We start from the raw sequence: 19,315 nt of genomic DNA, 5'->3' as shown, positions 1-19,315 counted from the left end.
AATCCAAATCAAATCAATCGCGCTACAAAGGACGACATTCATGGTATCGTCTCACGCTACAAAGGACACATTCTTGGTATCGACCCGCGGTACAAAGGACACATTCTCGGTATCGTCTCACGCTACGAACGATAGTATCTTTTTAGCTTTAGATGCCTCGTTTTCGTTTTCGTTTCCGTCTCAACCTATGGATAGCTAATTCTCGCTTTCGTTTCGTTTCTTAGGGTAACCAAACGTCCCGTTTTGACCGGTACAGTGCCGTTTCAGAAGCGTGTTCCGGTCGCTCCGTTGATATGATTAAAAAACACTATTTGTCCCGTTTCATAAAAGTTAGGTTAGCTTAAAACCAAATCAATTTTTTTAATAAAATGTTGATGAACTTTTTAAACTAGCGTCATGACCTTCTAGAATGTTGGACCAGACAGTTGTATTGCTTCGTGCGTTTTCCGATATGTTTAGAGCAATAAATATGACTAAGACGCGTATATGTACTTTCAATAGGGACCTGCAACAGGAATTTAAATTCCTGCATCTTGACACAAACTCAAAAGACAAATCTAGAGTTGAATGTCATATGTGGGGGAGTTTTATGGACTGTTGGTGAAGAATAAAGTTGTTCTCAAGAAGATTGGTTCTTCTGATAAATGCTTCTGGCATTCCTTAACTTCAGCATAGAACTATCATCAAAGATTCATCAGAAGGAACCAGAAACACTATGTAAGTCCTACCGAGATTATAATTATGAATAACTCTAGACAAGGGGAGATAATATTTCATTTATTGTTTATGATACTTACGTTAGCCATACTTGAATAAATAATAATAACACTACCTTAGTAACAACGATAATTAGGCCTAACCAGTTTTTCACGAGGTGAGAGAAAACTGACCTCCTTGGGATGTCCCGTTTTTGGGTAAAAATATTATGGTCACCCTACTCATTCTTCGTTTCGTCTCACGCTATGGGCGAGCTATTCTTGGTATCATTCTGTGCGAAGATTATCTCAACCCGTCCTTGTGCTAAGAATAATAAGTAAGTAATTCTCTGTCTACTATTGACGGGGTCTCGTCTTGTTAACATTATCTTCCGCGTTCTTCTTGTGATGTTAACAATCTTTATCTTTTAATTTATTATATTTAGACATATCTATTTGGGCCTCAATGATAGCGTAGTGGTAAAGCCGTCGCCTTGCAATCAACTGATCCCGGTCAATTCATGGCGAATTCACGATCAAAAATATGTTGAAATAATCTGAAATAAATAAATATTAAACAATCTGTCCTTCACAGTAATTCAACCAAGCACAGATGGAAGTCTATTCCCAAGTATGCGTCTCGATCTTGTGTACAGTAACAATATTTGTCTCGCTGTGGAGCTCCTCGAGAACACCAATCGCATCCCAATTGATCTCGTTCTCGAGTTGTCTCGACTTCAAGTCATATTGCTAGATTTAAATCTTATGTTCAAAGTCTAAAGACCATGATAGAAAACGGCAGTGAAGTACTTGCACACCACCTAGTTTGATCTCCGCACCTCAAATTCTTCAATATTATTATTATTATTAATAATAATAATACTAATAAATCATGAACATGCTCTTAATAAGCTTGTGTGCTTCGAGGTTTGATTGGTATGTTCATTGAAACTGTTAGCGCCTACGAAATACAAGTACTGCTCCTTTACTTCTATCAGAAACAATTATTCTATAGCAGACGGAAGACAGACAGGCCCTTCATTTATTTCTCTTTTTTTAATTTCCTACATATACATTATTTAAGAAACTGCATAATTATACTCTATTTCCTTCCATCTGGTTAATTTAGAATATAACATGTTAAATAAGTTAAAACTGCATTCTATTTTACACATTCATTCAGATTAAGTTGCAATGTATTCGGCATCAAAGATACAAAGACAAACGTGTACGCTAAGGTGCAATCCTATTGCAAACGATAAATGATGATTTCACAGTGTTAGAAAATATTTACAGCACATAATAATAATACAAGTTATGAGCTGCTATGCACGAATTACACATATACACTATGTAGCCAAAAGTCACCGGACACCGGGTGCTGTTCTTTCAAAAGACACCAGCCAGGTATCTTAAGATCTCGGACCTCCCTTCGCTATTATTACAGCAGTTAATCTTGGGGGCAGGCTTTCCACCAAGTTCTGGTATATTCGATTTGTTTTTCATTCGTCCTGTAGCCTCGTGGATGGGTGGTTTTCGGTCGACTGGGTCTGGCACGCAACCGACGCTCCAGTTTATCCCAAAGATGTTCTATGAGGTTGCAGTCGGGACTTCGAGCGGGCCAGCTATGCACATCTAACTGATTGTCCTCAAATCATGATGCAATGGACCCTGCTTTATGGACAGTGGCATTATCGTGCTAATAGACAAAAGGGCCCATTCCAAACTGTTGCCACAGTGTGGGCAGGATGCTATTGTCTAAAAAGACCTCATAAACACCACTGTTCATGTTGCGATTGACCAAAACTAATGACCCGAGCCCAAACCAGAAAAAACAGTCCCAGACCATGACGCTACCGGTGTCCGGTGACTTTTGGCTATATAGTGTATATGGCTGCGATTTCTAAAATGAAATACAAATCGCACCCTCATAGTAGATTCTGCAACCCGCCCGCCTAATGATAAAAATCCTATGGAAGATAAGAGTATACTGAAACGCGCCTAAATTTTGTTTCAAATCCACACTATATCCAGTTAGACTAACCCAAACTGGAGCTTCGGTGTAAAGGTTTAAATGTGCCTCCACCGGAAATAGAACTCGGCGGCCTGGGCTTACAAGGCGCTATTGTCAAATATCACCGAGGATGCATAGTAATGCATTCGCAAATGGTTTCAAAATAAATAAGGAATTTTTTTGACACTGTGGTGAAAAAATCATTCTGAATTAGCCAGTCTGAGTCTTGTTTCGTATCTTTACTGTTTTTAAACATGTCATTACTTCATCGATTTTTGCCGTCTCCCAGAAGCCAGTAACCGATGTATTAGCTACGAACACTTCGCCTTAGTAACCAGCCGAAACGAAGCAATGGCATAGATTTCGAGAATTTGTAAAAAGTAAATACAATTTTCGTTCCATAAAAACCAGTCTTTGAAAAAGGTACTTTTAAAAGTAACCAAGTTACAGTTGCTGGGACTTCAAAAGCTAACTGTAAATTATTTTTGCAGTTAATATAGGTAACTCCTAGAACACGTTGCATGCATGGAGTGCAAGAGCCCCCCCCCCCCACCTTTATATTTTCTTATAAGAGTACCTATATTTAAAGGCCGAGTCTGCTGCCACGCACGTGTCAGCAGTAAGAATAAGCGTCACATTTGCTCCTGCCACGTAATTCGTCTGCTAAGAGGATGTTACAAATCTTAAGAACAGATGAAGACGAGAAAAATGCAAGTTTATGATAAGTGGGGATGAATGTACAGGTAATTTATAACCTTTTTCTTTAAAAAGCATTTAGCGAATTATTTTAATGCTAATAGAACATAACCTAACTACGAGAACATTTATGTTTATTATTAGAAGAATGCTAAGGGACATAATCTTAAAACATTGTTGTGAAAGTAATCGCTACAACTTGACAATATGTGTTACAGACGTAATTGCATACATAGCATGATGAAATCACGATAAGACAAAGACAGAGTCTGCTACCGCGCGCATCTTTTTTGAGGTTCCAGCAGAAAAAGAACGTGGCAGTAGACACTACCATATTTAAAATAGGCAATGGCTTTCATCGCGAAATCTCTATTGTTGACAAAAGAATGTTAGAATAACAGATACGTTGGGTATTATCCAGATTTATCATAAACAGAGTACGGGAAATATTTGGTATTTAACACAAGCAGAGAGATAATGTAGTAAATATGAAATATATTCCGGGAAATGTTTGCTGGTTAAACCACAGAACCGCTCATTGCAGGGACATTGCTAGAAACACTTCGGGAATCGAATCCATATGTCAGTCAGACAGTCTACCGATTTTTTTTATTATATATATATATATATATATATATATATATATATATATATATATATATATATATATAAGGAAAGCCCCTATGCGGAAGCTTCCCCCATCACACTTCATTCACTAATATCATTTCATTCATATTTTAATTCAGGACTTTTCAGGACAACGACGCCAAGGATCCCGGGTTTGAATCCGGGCCTGAGAATGGGTGTCCTTCATCAATTTCGTCATATCATCAGTCATCCCTCATCTTCGCGATTAGCCAAAAGTGACAGAATTACGAAGTAAAGTAAACCGAATCAATCAATAAATTTAATTTATGCTCAAATTTTTATTCTTCTCATGCATTTAGGGGGAAAGGATATAGCCTCATCAGCCAGTCAGAAGAACAACAATTACAAAACAAATATTTTTTAAGCTCTTTTTAAAATGTTTTGTGCGCAAATGTTTCAAAACCGGGAAAGGAGTATTGGATTTCGAATAGGCTGTTGTGCAGTGGAATGTGAACCAGAATGCATTTGCATTCTGTCCTAGAAGCGCATGTATCATTCCACAGGCAGCACGAATCGCATGTAGATTAGTGAAGTGGCGGAAATGTCAAATGCCAAACCTCTACCTCTGCATTCTTTGACGCTTGTGTATCGGTCCCCTCGCCATTGCATTCCGAGCATGACGTCTGCCATAAAAATGCTGAAACTTCCCTTAGCAGAGCCCGAAATGAAAAAGAAGGAAAAAAAAGAATAAAAAAGGGGTGAGCAGCAGTGGCGTGCGCAGATCCTAAGCGGTGGGGGTTGGTCCATCTGGTCATATGCCATGGAGGGAGGGGCCTGGGATTTACCCAGAATATTCCATCTGGGAGGCGTGACGTTAATTTTAATCAAAATAACCATAAAATGGAAATTTCTGAAAACTTGCGGGGGGAGGGGTGAGGAGAAATTTTTGGGAGGGTGCTGGGTGTGTAGATAAATCACTGGGCGACAACTAATTCTATAGGATCAAACTCAGATTTACGAGGTGGCTTCAGTCCCAACCTTCCATCTCAAGGGCCCCTACGGGAAAGGAGAAATGGCTTTCAAAATGGAAACAAAATAAAACAAGATGCTTCAATTAGATCTGAAATAGTAACCTAACAATTGAAGGGTTCGGGAGTAAAACATGGTAAATTACATTTTGGTCATTATTGAGTTACAAACTAAAAAGAGCCATCCTTAAATTTTCGTATATAATTTTCTGCCATGCAACTTGCATTGGAGCCATTGAACGCTTCTGAAATTGATAAACACAACACGAAAACAATTATTTACAATATAGCTTCTAATGGCCTTTTTGTTCCTGAATAAAATGTCGCCATGTTTTAGTCCAGAGTAAAAGTAATAGATCAGCTATACATTTGCACATATGTATAGCATTCAATAAGAAAGAGGGGTAGGGGATACTGTTAACCCCGACCCTGCATATTTATAAATTCTGACCTGTCCGACCCGACTGTACAGTTCATTCTAATTTTTCACACTTCAATTTTTATTTTGGTAACCTAATATCAGAAATGGATTATCTTTATTTGATAATGTAGGTTACACCTACACTGTATATGAAATAACTATCCTGTATGCCACCAACACTGTTCATAAATATTCGCCTTCGGTGCCATTTAAATTAAATTAAATTTGGGGAGCATGATTGAAAACACGAGATAAGAAATACGTGAATAAAATAAAGAATAGAAAAAAATACGAAACGTGCTTTTGAATAACTGTTCTCTTCACGTGCCGAGAACAATTCCAGAAGACCGAATATAGAATTACACTGTGGGAATGATTCGTTCTTTATTTAATTCTTCTCTGCACATATGTCAGCAAAATTACACGAGTTTGATGTACGCAGTTTGTTGTTGTGTGCACAATCTGGCAACATTGAGCCACGACTTCCTCAAAATCGATAGCCTTTGCTCGAGAGGGGGCACGCGAGTGTCAAAACACGCTAGAGATTCAACGCAACCTTCGCACTTCGTAGACACATATTTTCGCCACGTTCGTTCTTCGACAGGAAATACATGTAAATACACACATTGCAATATGCTATGTATGCAGAATAGGGTTCATTTACGCATTCCTTTCAAAGCATCAATGTTGCGAAACATAAAGAGGAGGAAAAAGGCACTGCATGACAACCAGCTGTTCTTTCTGATGCGTGCAGCCATAAATTTAAATTAGCATTATACATATTGAAATTATACAAGGAATGGGCGATTTTTGTTCAAGCAGGGAATCTGCTATCACGATAGTTTTAGCACCTTTAAGATATAATGCCTGAATTCAGTTTATAACAAATGGATCTTTTAACAAATCGGCAAAAAATAAATCGTAAAACCCTTTTGAAATATTTGTTTAAATACCAAAAGTCAAGTTTGATTATTTTTTTGTGCGCATGCTCCGCAGCATTTGTCTATTCTGTCATTGCAACCATAACAAAGAATCCAGGCAGGCATTGTTAAAAGTACACCAGTAGAAAAATCACTTCAAAGTTATGAAAACTACTGTGCATCCATGTATAGGATGTTTGGTTATCAAAAACAAATTTGAGCTGCACATATCTAACAATGATTTGATGGAAGGACAATACTGAATTGTTAAAATGTTCACTGTAATTGTCATGTACTTATGAGAGTGTTCTTTTGACAATTAAAATTTATAATCAGTCATTCTTGATTTGCGAAACCGTAAGAGTGAATGTGTCATTCTTGTTTACGACTGCCACTCAATCCGAATGTTAGGTTACCTTTCGCATCAGCTGTAGTGAATTATTTTAATCTATTTCTCAGTAATCGATACCGATAAAGAAGTAACAGCAACGAAGTGTAACAAATTGTGTGACAGCAACTGCATTCAATTTAATACCATGGTTTTGTAAGCGTAAATGCATCAAAGCTAAACAAGCAGATAAGAGTCAACGTTGTAAAGAAGATAGCCGGTAAACATACGAGGAAGTTAGTTTACAAAAAGGTGCAAGGGAAATTAACAAACAGCATAATTAATACAAGCTAGAACTTACATAAAAAAGTGTACATACTTCAATCACGTGCATCTGTCCCGTGAGAACATTAAGTATCTTGAGGGGTCGTGATCTTGCACTCAACCAACCGACTTCATACTGAGGGTCATTCCACCAAGCCAGCGTGTTTAGAGGTCGCCATTTCGGGGTCGGAACCTGCAGTCCCACATGGGGCACCCGGCCGTGCGGCGTGTACGGAACTCTGCACCCTGTGATCGGATGGATACGGTGTCGTATCTGCGAAGAGACGCACACGCACAAATCATATTAGCATCGCACTGACAGCAGCAAGTTCGAGGACTGTCACTTTCCCCCCAGACATTTCTAACCCGATCGCTTGTCGATACATCGCACAGCAGCTGCAGACGACACAAACCGGTTGTGACGTCACGGATACGCCGCCACCAACGCCGCCTAGGAGGGAAATAGAAACTACTGCAGTTCTGGCGTGCTGCGATTTTCGGGTTTCGTGCTTCTCAAACTATTTTTTCCCCCGCAATTATAATGCATAATTTACGGCCAGAAAAAGCAGATCGAAAAGAATAAATTCAAGAGATATGGTGGAAAATGGTAATAAGGTATGCATGTTCCAGAGTTTCTAGATTCACCTTTCAAAACGTAATGCATTTTTAAAACTAGAAGTTCATGTGGAAAAAAAACATCTGTGGCGTGCTTAAGGTGGTTGTTGGGGGATATAACATTAAAATTGGCCCATATTTCTTTTTTATTATAGTTTTTTTTAAGAATGCCAAGGAACGAAAAGATTGCAAGTACACATATTTAAAAAAAATTCTTATAGTCGTATTTCCCATATACCTAACAACCATAACCATCTAAGAAAGTCCGCACGATATTCGTCTGTCCTTGTGTTCACCCCCGCTCCAAGTCCTTGGTGACGTCACTGGGCAGACGCAAAAATTAGCAATTTTTATCGAGCATTTTCGAATTACGAGAATGTTATGGGAACTTAAGTGTAAATTAACTTTCATAATTTATTAAATTGTTAAATTGAACTATATTGTAAAATATTAGTGATTGGGAAAAATCTGAGGGAATGAATAATTTATTCTTAAAACCTTATGTTCAGTTACAATATTTTACTCTCAGAACAAATATTGCCAACCTATAGTATTATTGTTGTATTATTTTTTTGTATTATAGCTTTTATCATCGCTCTTTAAGTGTCGGATGATGGCTACAGTGAAGATGAGTAATGATTAAATGAAATTGATGAAGCGACACAGAACACTCATTGTCAGGGACTCGAACCGGAAACTTCAGTGCCGAGATGAAAAGCCCATACTTAATGCACTCGGCCACCAGCCGTCTTTCTTGTTTGTTATCGTGTATTACAACAGTTGTAAGCATAGCCTCACCTTCGTGGCTCAGCATTATTGATTGATTGATTTGGTGTTTTAAATCCACTTTATGCACAGTAAGGCTATTTTTTTTTAAAGTAATACACCTAAGCGGGGCTATCCCCGTCATTCACCTCTTTCTCAACTTTCACACTTATACATTTTCACTATTTTATCAGTTTTTCTCATTACGGACAAACACAAACAACCATGTCCTAGCCGGAATTCGAATCCGGAACCCCTGGCATTCTAGCGGGCTGTGCTAACCACTCTGCCACAGTGGGTCGGCAAACGGGACTTGACCTACAGTTTAAAGTGGAATCCGAACTACTATGTGCCTACTCTGGGTACCGAACCCGGGACCCCTTGATTGCAAGCCGACGACGCTGTCACGCGCCATCACGGAGCTGGCTCAGCATTATTAAAAGATGTCATCAAATGCTGGAAAGATGGCCAAATATGGAATTCACTACTGAAAAAAGAAGACACACTCCCCCTCCTTAACCCACTTACGAAAATGCTAGATGTACTACTGCTGCAGACCCTGTAATAAGGGAACCGCCGGAGGGATGCATGGGAGTCAATGGCTTGCCCAAGAGGAAGGAAGGAGTTGGTGGTGGTCCTAACCCCCTCTTTGGCCTTGTATTCCTAATAAACACATCAAAGGCAGAAAAAGACGGCAAGATGAAGAACGAATACTAATATATATATATATATATACGTAAGCCGCCCCCAGTTTTGCACGTCACTGATGGAGTATTTCGGCACCTAAACGTTCTTGCCAATAGTAATAACAACAACAATAAATCACGATAGAGAATAAAGTGATGTACTGTACCTGAATTTTTGGCCGATTAGGTTCAGTTACGATTAGCTTTCTTGCAAAGCAGCCACTGACCTTCGAAAACAATTTCTTTTAAAGCAGTCATGACGATTTCATTAGTAACGAAATTAGTCACGTTAACTGATTTTGCTGAATATGTTATTCCCTCGTTTTACATTCATATTTAGGCCATTTTCAATATTTTAGTTGTATTAGCGTAAATATGTTTTTGACATCACGCTCTTTTCAAAAATCTACTATGTATTCCTTAAAAAGATGGAAACTAAACAGGGCATCCATGGTGGCACGTTGGACGGGGCCCTAACCACCTTTTTACATAGCACGATTTAACGCTTCAACGCAACAAATTTATCAATGTATTATTCAGCAATATATGCATGTATACATGTGTCAGAAATTCTTGTGTTTGAGAGAAAACTTGGATCAGTCAAGTACTTATGTCCTCAGCGTAATCTGAGTGCATAATTTTATAATTGTTTTAATCGAATATTATTTGTGTTATGCGATAGTAAGCATCTAGTTGAAAAACAAATACTTCGATACACTCATGCCGACAAGAGGGGAAATTGTAACGACCGCCATGTTAGGCAGATTTCAGTCGTATATGAGCATTCATCTTATTCGTATACTTTCAAGTTAAGAACTTGGATTAAATTGTTTATACTTAATTGTTCTCATAATTCATGTATATATTTACGTTTTATCTTATGTTATGATATTATTCGCGTATTTTTGCAACATTTATTCAGAATTTATAGGCTAATAATTATCCCAAATAATATATGCAACGTTTTCATTGTTTTTCAAATCCAAAATGGCTAGGATTATTTCTATCTTCCACGCAAATTTTGTTGTTTAAGCATTGTGGTGGCACGTTGCAAAAACAATGCAACGTGCGACCACAATCGTAACTCCAGGGTATGGAGATCCGAATTGGCAACACACCGCTCCTTCCTCCGGATGGTCAGTTGGAAGCACCAGTTCTCACCCAGGGATCGGGATTAAGACGTTCCACATTCCTCCAGGAAGGAAACCACCGAATTGCGACCGACACGAGACAGTAAATAAAATTCAAATATTTTATAATTAAAATGTCCAAAAATTATAATTTTGTTGGGTCATGCACGCTCGTAGGCAGTGATAAGCAACTCATTTAACACGAGAGTCCGCGCACCGCCTTCACAGTTAATAGCAAGACCTCAACTGCTTACCTCAAGCGCGAGGCGCAGCATAACAGATTGTTCTATCTTACAATAATACAAACTCATAACATAAAATAACACAAGAAAAACTGATAATTTATATAACACATCAATGTTAATTAGCGATAGTAAGCTAAAGTTCAGGTTGGCAACAATTAAAAATGCCAACGTGGAAGTTTTTACGTCACCAAAAACACGTAGCGTGGTTCCCCCACTCCTAACATAAACAGCCAATAGGAAAACGATATTTTATTGAAAACGAGGGAGAAATACTTTGCTATAATATTACAATATTAAACTATATAGAAATAACTAAACTGATTTTATCAAATAAATCATATTTACCCTTGCACATAAAAATGGTTGATTAAAAATTTAGTTTATAACGAAGACAAATTACTTCAATCTTGTACATTGTTGAACAAAAATCGATATTAAGGAGAAATGTATTTAACTTGTGCTTAAACAACAAAATTTGCGTGAAAGATAAAAATAATCCTAGCCATTTTGGATTTGAAAAACAATGAAAACGTTGCATATATTATTTGGGATAATTATTAGTCTATAAATTCTGAATAAATGTTGCAAAAGTACGCGAATAATATCATAACATAAGATAAAACGTAAATATATACATGAATTATGAGAATAATTAAGTATAAACAATTTAATCCAAGTTCTTAACTTGAAAGTATACGAATAAGATGAATGCCAATATACGACTGGAATCTGCCTAACATGGCGGTGTTACAGCCATTTTCAATATTTTAGTTGTATTAGCGTAAGATATGTTTTTTGACATCACGCTCTTTCCAAAAATGTACTATGTATTCCTTAAAATGATGGAAACTAAACAGGGTATCCATTGATGCCGCAGTGGTAACGCTGGCGCCTTGTAATCAAGGGATTCCATCACCAATGGAGACACATAGTGGTTCCGATCTCACTTTATGCTGTAGAACCAGCCTGATTAACCTATCTGTGCATAAAGTGAACTTAAAGAAAACTTTGAATGAGCTGAAATGGAATGAAAAAATAAATAATGTGTAGTCCTCCTCCGTGGCCGTGCGCTCTAAGGCGCTGTGCTTTGGACTTCGACTGCGGGAAGGAAAGGGTTCGAGTCCGGCTGAGTTTAGTCTCTGGGTTTTCGCCCTGTGTATACGATAGGTGGCAACCCACCATCGTGAGACAATTGGGGAGCTACAAGTGAGTAGTGGAACCCGGTCTCGGAACACTCCCATAACGGCTGAGGGTTCGTTCGACTTGCTGACCCCACGTCACTCCATTACTGGTTGAAGATCTCCACACCTCCAGGTAGGATTGTGGGAGGGAGGCTGGCAGTCGGGAGATAGGCCAAGGCTCTTACGGGCTGTAGAGCCACGGGTAATATTATGATAAATATATGCGTAACCTTACCAGAAATAATAAATATATTTTTAAAATTTTTATGATATTTCTGAAGTACTAAAAGAAACAAAAAAAACTTTATTGCATATATTAAAAGCTTTTGAAGAGCAAGTTTCAGAAAGTAACTAAGTTATAGTTACTCTTCGCAAAAAGTAAAAATTATTTATTGTTTTCGGCCTCCATGGGTTAGTGGTTTGCACACCGCTTTATGACGTGAGAGGTCCCAAACAATCAATGGATTCATTACAAATGAATTTTATTTATGATATAAACATACGAGGTTTTTAATGTATATGTGTGTGTGTGTGACTATAACGACCCTCTAAATTTAACATATAGTACAAAATATAAAAATATAGAAATAAACATATTCGAAATGAAACTCTTACACAATAAAAAATACGTTACAGAAAACCTACTATGCTCGCAGCAAATATAATTATGAAACCTAAAATTCTATTTATATATTTAACAAACAATAACTGTGTTCATTATTATTGAAACGTACAGAAAAGTAATTGTAAAGTAACCATTAATTCTGTTACACGTTTCCTGAAAAAAGGGGGTGTAAGACGTAACTCTTTCCGGAGGCACTCGATGTCTACCTCTCCTCCAAGTACACCCTGGACTGCATTTTGCAGACATGCGAGGCTCTGGCGTCTGGACTCAACAGCCGGCATAATCTTCTGTGGAATTTCTGTTGGGGGGACGCTGCCCATGAGTGTGTGTGTGTGTGTCCTTTAATCAATTCCATCTTATCACCTTTCATCCTCGTTTTCTCGATTAGCCAAAAGTGTCAGAAAAACTAAGAATTACATGTACCAAATCGTCGTTTGTGAGAACCAGAGGGTCGTAGCGGCAATTTTTCAAATTTACAGGAGAGAAGAAATAATGTATTTTTAGGAATATGTCTGGCTCTTAGAAGAGTCAGTAAATTGTCGATAGGTGGCTCCACTTTACTGCTAAGGATTAGAAGTGGAGATATATCAATCTGACTCCAAATAGAGATCTGGGATCTGTGAAGTTTATTTAACAAAACTGAAAACAGCATTTTTGGAGTTAAGTTCCCCTGATTCTCGTACTATGAAATCATGCCTGAGGAACAATTCCTGAGTTACAGTTCAAACAACACTGTAAAATAAGAAGAAGAAGAAGAGAAGAAGAAGACTATGAGCCACTATGTATGAGATATCCCCATCCTGAACGTCAACACAAACTTCCGCAAAAGGCGAGAAGGATGTGCCTGCGGATTACAAGGGTAGCAGTTGTTGCATTCGTTGATCTGAGGCACATCGCCCCCCCCCCCCCCCCGCCTTCTCTTATCGTGCTGTGCATTCTTACTTCCCGCCTAATTCGTTCTCATACCCCAGTGTAGGAAGGACTTTTAGGAGACAACTGTTGCCAGATTGTTGCGGCTTGCTAAGTAATCAAAGCACTTCAAGTTTTGTTTCTTACTTCTAGTTTTGTTTTTTTGGAGTCGTAGCTCGATGTGCTAACCACTCCGCCACGGGGGCCGGCAGCTCTTATTTGAATACGAAAAGACTTGAAAATATTTGGTGAGAAGCATGTCCGTATTTAGAGGATGGGTTTCTAGGGTTCAAACCGCCCCCGAAACGTCTGACATGTTGGATTAATGGATGTTCAGAAACAAAAATCTGTAACAAATTTTCAATTTTTTTTTTCGAAGCATCACAAAAATACAAGGAGACAATGTTGAAACGATCGAGCTAGAATATTCATACATTTGAAATTCTGAAAGTTGAGTGAAACAGGATTTATTCTCGGAATCACAGCCCACCGGCGACCCCTCCATTATAACTTCTGTTGTCATCTTTCCAGTCACAAGGAATATAGACTGAAGATTCCCTTATGATTTTCCCAAAATTCCCTTTCCAGCTTATAAATTCCCCGTCCGATAGAGTCGAAAATAAATCCCCCTTGATAGGAGTTCAAACCAAGGATCTCCAGTTTCGTAGCGCATTACGTTCGCGATTGAGGTTACAATCCATGCACCAGGCTAAGCTTTTAAAGAGAATAACTGGTTCCACACTTTTCAAAATTCCAAAAAATTTAATTTTAAAGTCAAACAACAAAAACTTTGACTAAAATTTCCATTTAACTTTTTTAAGTTTTTTCTTGACGGTATCTAAAGTTTAATGACGCAGTAAAATAATTGTGCATTTCAGTACACACTGTATGAAACGTAAAAGAAAACAAAAATAAACTTATGCTGGATATTCACTCATCTGCTGGATTGAGTAAGCCCCCTCAATGATATAACAATAATATAATAATTATTATTAGTATTATTATTATGGAATAAAATTGTTTTATTATTATGAAATTTTAATTATTATTGTACAATTATTATTATTATTATTTCTATTATTCAAATTTCTGGCGATGCCCTGGGAACAATTATGAATGAACCCCACGCGTAAATTTTTCCTGCCTACGGCCATGGTGAGAAGCTACATTTCAAATAGCACACGTAAATCTAATAGGCTATTAGTGGTAAAAGTTCATGAAATACAAAAGTTTGATTGTTTTTTGTGTAACAATATGAGTGGCCTGCATCTGTTTCTCTGTCCTCTCGTTTCCTCCCCTTCTTTGACGCTATGCGCGGCCTTGCTGCAGAGATAGTTGTGACGGGGTATAGTAGTTCCGTCTAGTTCGCTACACATTTTGACACTAGGTGTAGTGCAGGTCTATCCCGGTGTCAGGCTGGTGCAAGGAAATGATGTTCAACCAAGAAGACGAATAGCGGCGTTCAAGTTCAGAAGATTCAACAAATGCCTGTCTGCTGCTTTAAACGGTCATTTGATTAGTTAGCACGCACCACGTGATCATACACCACACACTACACCGCTCCAGAACGTAGTGCAAACGGTGCGGACACCAAGCACGCTACTTGACACCAAATCAACGAATAGACGAGTCGGTGTTGCACCGTGTAACCAACTAGACACGTGAGTGCAGAGAGAGTCAGAAAGTGCAGCGAACTTCTTCAGGCCAATGTACGAGTTTGCAGAGATGGAGGTCATTTTACTTTACGTAATAGCTTACACAGTTTTTTATTGCCGGCCCCCGTGGCAGAGTGGTTAGTACATCGCGCTACGACGCCGTGGGTCCCGAGTTCGTCCCGGCCTGAGTATGGATGTTTGTGAGTGTCTATTCATCAATTTCATCACATCATCACTCATCCCCGTCTTCGTAAATTTGCCAAAGTGGCACAAAATGAAGCAAATCAAATTTTTATATTAGTCCAGTAATGAAGAAGACTGACACGCTTTAAAAAGTATGTAATTTAGCAAGCGAAACAGCATAAATGCTCCTCAGCGTATGGTAATAAATGTGCACAATGGTTCCAAACCATCCTGTACCAGTACCGATATTTGCATGTACAGGGTCAACGAAGTTAGTAGTAAGTTGTGTTTTATACAGCCTATATTGATTCACATGTAAGTTGAATTGCATCTTCTGCCATTATGCTGTATAAAGAAACATACTGCCGGAGTACTAAGTGAGGGTGAGTGTTCATAAGTAGAGGCAAGTGTAGTTAGGAGACATAAGCCATATCGTCCGATAGGCCAGAGCATACATCACATCGATTACAAACGATGCACGAAGTGAAATAAATTAATTAAATCACTAATTGCTTTCACATGAATAAATTGATTGATTGATTGAATTGGTGTTTTAAGTCCATTTTATGCACAGCAAGGCTAATTGGGACTGGACCCACAATTTAAAGTGGGATCCGAACCACTATGTGCCTCTACCGAGTATCTCTACCCCTTGATTACAAGGCGACGACGCTACCACTGCGCCATCGGGGAGGCATGAATAATAAACTAATATAAACTCTGTAGTGGTACAGCCCTTTGAGTGCCAGGATTGTCATGCGGTTTTCATTGGATCAGCAGCGTAACTTGGAGCCTAACGTTGTAGGGCCAGAACAAGAACCTCAAGTTTCATAAGATTAATATATATATATAGGTATATATATAGGTATATACGCCCAACGTGTAAATGTTCTTAAATCTGAAAACGTTGGAACGGCCACCCCTTGTCCCCACCAAGTTACGTCTATCCGAGTCCGTTTGTCGCTGTCATTTGGTTTTATGGACCAGGGACAAGTAGCTCCTTTTAAATAGTTTCCTAATTGTCCTTACTGAAATGTTGCTTATTGCAACATTGTTATTTTACTATCGGTTGATAGGTTCACACAACTAATTTACTACACCTAATTAACAAGACATGCCTTCAAAAATTAAAATCTTCAGTTACTGTTTCTTGGATACCAGCACCTCCCCCCCCCCCCTTGCATGCGCGCCTGAAAGAGGGGGTTGAACGGGTCAGTTGCCAGTTCTAGAAATTCGCATGGTTAATTTAAAATTACAAAAAAGAAAAAAAAGAGTTTGAAATCGAAACGTAAAATTCAGGATCCCCGTCAGAACTTCATGTCTTAATATAACCACTTAATCCAAAGAATAACTGGTTTGTTAAGTTTCAAAAGTCCAAAAGTGAGATTGAGATATCAATGGTCAAGCAACGTAAACTTTATGACTAAAATTTCGTCCTAACTTGTAAAGTATTTCGTGAACGAGGTTTGAAAAAGTTAACAAAAAAAGGTAATAACTACGCATTACAAAGTATGAACTGTATGCAATGTAAAGACAAAGAGAGAGAGAGAGAGAGAGAGAGAGAGAGAGAGAAGAAATCACTCATCTGATGGATCTGGTAGATAAATCTCCCGAAGGATGTAATAATAATAATGATGTGAAATTTATAAAATATCAAGTTAATTTTATTTTAGGCCTAGGTTATTTATATTTATTTATATTTTCATGTTATAATGACTTTATTTCTTGTACAATTAAATCGAGTTTAAACCAAAATACATGTATATTAAGCCAAATAGAGGATATAAAAATAATATAAGTTGCAATAAAATAATTTTAATATTATTACTAATATAATATGTGGCCGCGGTGGCTCAGTCGGTAACGCGTCTGACTAACCATCCCTGGCCGGTTCAAATCCGGGAACTTTTCTAACGTTGGAAGCGGCCCCGGCGCCCACCCAGCGTCGAATAACATGGGTACCTGGGGGAAACCCTGGCAGGTAAGGGCGGTCAGGAGCGTGATGCTGATCACATCACCCCCACTTACGACCCGATCAAGAAAGTGTGGGGCGTTACCCCTACACCTCCTATACGTCTTCATGGCGTGGTGCTAAGCACAGGGGAGCACCTTACCTTCTTTTTTTACTTTTTTACTAATATAATAATTTTATACAAAAATTATTTTCTTGAAAATTATATTATTAAATTAATTAATAGTGTCAACGATATGACCTCAAACTAAAAAAGAATGATGTCACCAGAATATGGGAAACTAGAAAGAGGTGATCTTGCAGAAAGAGGCAATATTTCTCCGCATCGGCCACAGTGGCCAAGTCATGTTCCCTTTTCCCACCAAGTGTGCATTCTTCCTCTTCAGATAGCAATCAGAGCATCTGTTAGTGGTAGGTGATGAAATGGCTGTTCTTGGTTTACGGCCCATCTGGGAGGCTGGGTGAGATGAGATCATGTGATGGAATGCCGGGCAGAGGAGGATCGGGAAGAAAATATGATTCCCGAAGCGGTAGGCATTTAGTAGCTCTTGGAAACATGGATGGCAATTCAGTTCGTCCGCAGATCCGATTGACCCAAGAATTCGTTTGGCACATAGTGGTTCAATTGTATTTGAGATTTTATTTTTCGTTGCTCTTCCATCTCTTTAGGCTAATTGCGGCGATGGAGATGGATGATTAGTTTAAATTTATTAACGTTTGATTTATTGATTAGTTTTTGGCTAATCGCGAAGAGAAGTTTATAAATGGACACTCACTCAACCAGCTCAATCAATCAAAAGTATCCTTAATTTTTACTAAATTTTTTAATTTATGCACTCAACGTCTGTGACTTGTTACACTTTTGTACATTTGCGTAACATTTAAGCGTCCAAAAGAATGGTGTATAACACTAAAATGTTTGGAAATTTTCATATTCAGGAAATATCCGATGACATTATTATCATCACAGTTGAAAGATCCTAATGTATTCACCTGCATGTAATTCAGTAATGGAAGTCTTGTCACAGTTTTGTTCTCGTTGTACAGGAATGTGTTAAAATGAAATAAAGGCAAATATGATTCAAATTATTTGTTAAGTTTATCTGTACTATAATCGATTATTTTTAATGTATTATTTCAGAACATTATGTCATTTTGATAAAAATCATAGGAGAATGAACACAGACATTTAGTCGCCAGGCCCAAAACGTGGGCCTTTTAACATGGGTCAACTTGAAGCCAAAAATGCCAAGTCCGGGTTATAAGGTAGGCATACACCGATGAGCCATTGCATTATGACCACCTACTTAATACTGTGTATGACCACTTTTAGCCCGCAGAACCGCGGCCACTCGGTGAGGCATCGATTCAACGAGGTGGCGGAAGGTGTACTGGGGTATCTCATGCCACAAGCGCAACAGCAGATCCTCCAGTTGGCATACAGTGCGGGGCGGTGGTGATGTAGCACGAACACGCTTCTCCAAGTCGAACCACAAATATTCAATGGAGTTCATATGCGGGCTATTTGGGGGTCACTGCATTAAAGCAAATTCACTGCCACGTTCCTCGAACCAGTCCTTCACAATTCCGGCAGTGTGGCATCGCGCATTGTCCTGTTGGAAGTGGCCGTCATCAGCAGGGAACACTGTTGACATGAATGGATGGACTTGGTTCCCAGTAACGTCCAGATACCAGAGAGCCGGCAGGGATTGGTGTACCGGAATAATGGGCCCCAGTGTGTCCCATGAAAACATCGGCCAAAACATCACACCTTCTCCACTGGCCTGTCTCCGTCCAACCGTGAAATCATGTCATAGCCTCCGATGGAAATCGGCGTACACGTGCTCGGCCGTCGATGTGATTAACCAGGAATCTGGATTCATCGGGCCAGGCGACCATTTTCCAATCATCCATAGTCCAGTCTCAATGATTTTGTGCCCACCTCATGCGCTCCTTTCGGTGGAGTGCAATCAGCATTGCTGTATGACTGGGTCTTTGACTCCGCAGTCATATGCACAGGTGTTCAGTGAACTGTGTGCTGTGAAGCATTGACTTGGTCACCACTATTGTACCTGTGGGCGATTTCTCGCACTGTGGCCCTGCAGTCGCTCAGAACATTGAGCGACAGCCACGGCTGGCCTTTGGCATCAATGAGCCGCTGTCCACACACGGCTGGACGACCAGTCGTTGTTTAGCTATTGTTGCACCACTTTCGATACCTGCTCACAACAGCGGCACGAGAGCAGAAAACGAGCCGTGCCGTTTCAGAGATGCTGGTACCAAGGCGCCATGCCATCACAATTTGACCTCTATCAAAATGGGAGAGATCGGCCGC

General features: G+C 39.0%; 1 protein-coding gene across 2 annotated transcripts in view; it reads right to left on the bottom strand.

Annotated features, from left to right (window-relative positions):
• LOC145986477 (cytochrome b5 domain-containing protein 1) overlaps window positions 1-19,315 on the bottom strand; it is a 122,749-nt gene that overhangs the window by 22,089 nt on the left and 81,345 nt on the right. Inside the window, exon 3 of one of the 2 annotated variants that reach the window (XM_083120526.1) lies at window positions 7,070-7,288. The exons of the other annotated variant lie outside the window; for it this stretch is intronic. Within the exon in view, the coding sequence (XP_082976652.1) occupies window positions 7,070-7,288 (219 nt within the window). The remainder of the gene's footprint in view (window positions 1-7,069; window positions 7,289-19,315) is intronic. 2 annotated transcript variants of the gene reach the window in all.

This window comes from Lepisma saccharinum, chromosome 4 (genome assembly GCF_977018435.1).
Source record: "Lepisma saccharinum chromosome 4, izLepSacc3.1, whole genome shotgun sequence".
NCBI classification, from domain to species: Eukaryota; Metazoa; Arthropoda; class Insecta; order Zygentoma; family Lepismatidae; genus Lepisma; species Lepisma saccharinum.
Note: the sequence above shows the minus strand (reverse complement) of the source record. Positions and strands in the feature narration are given on the sequence as shown.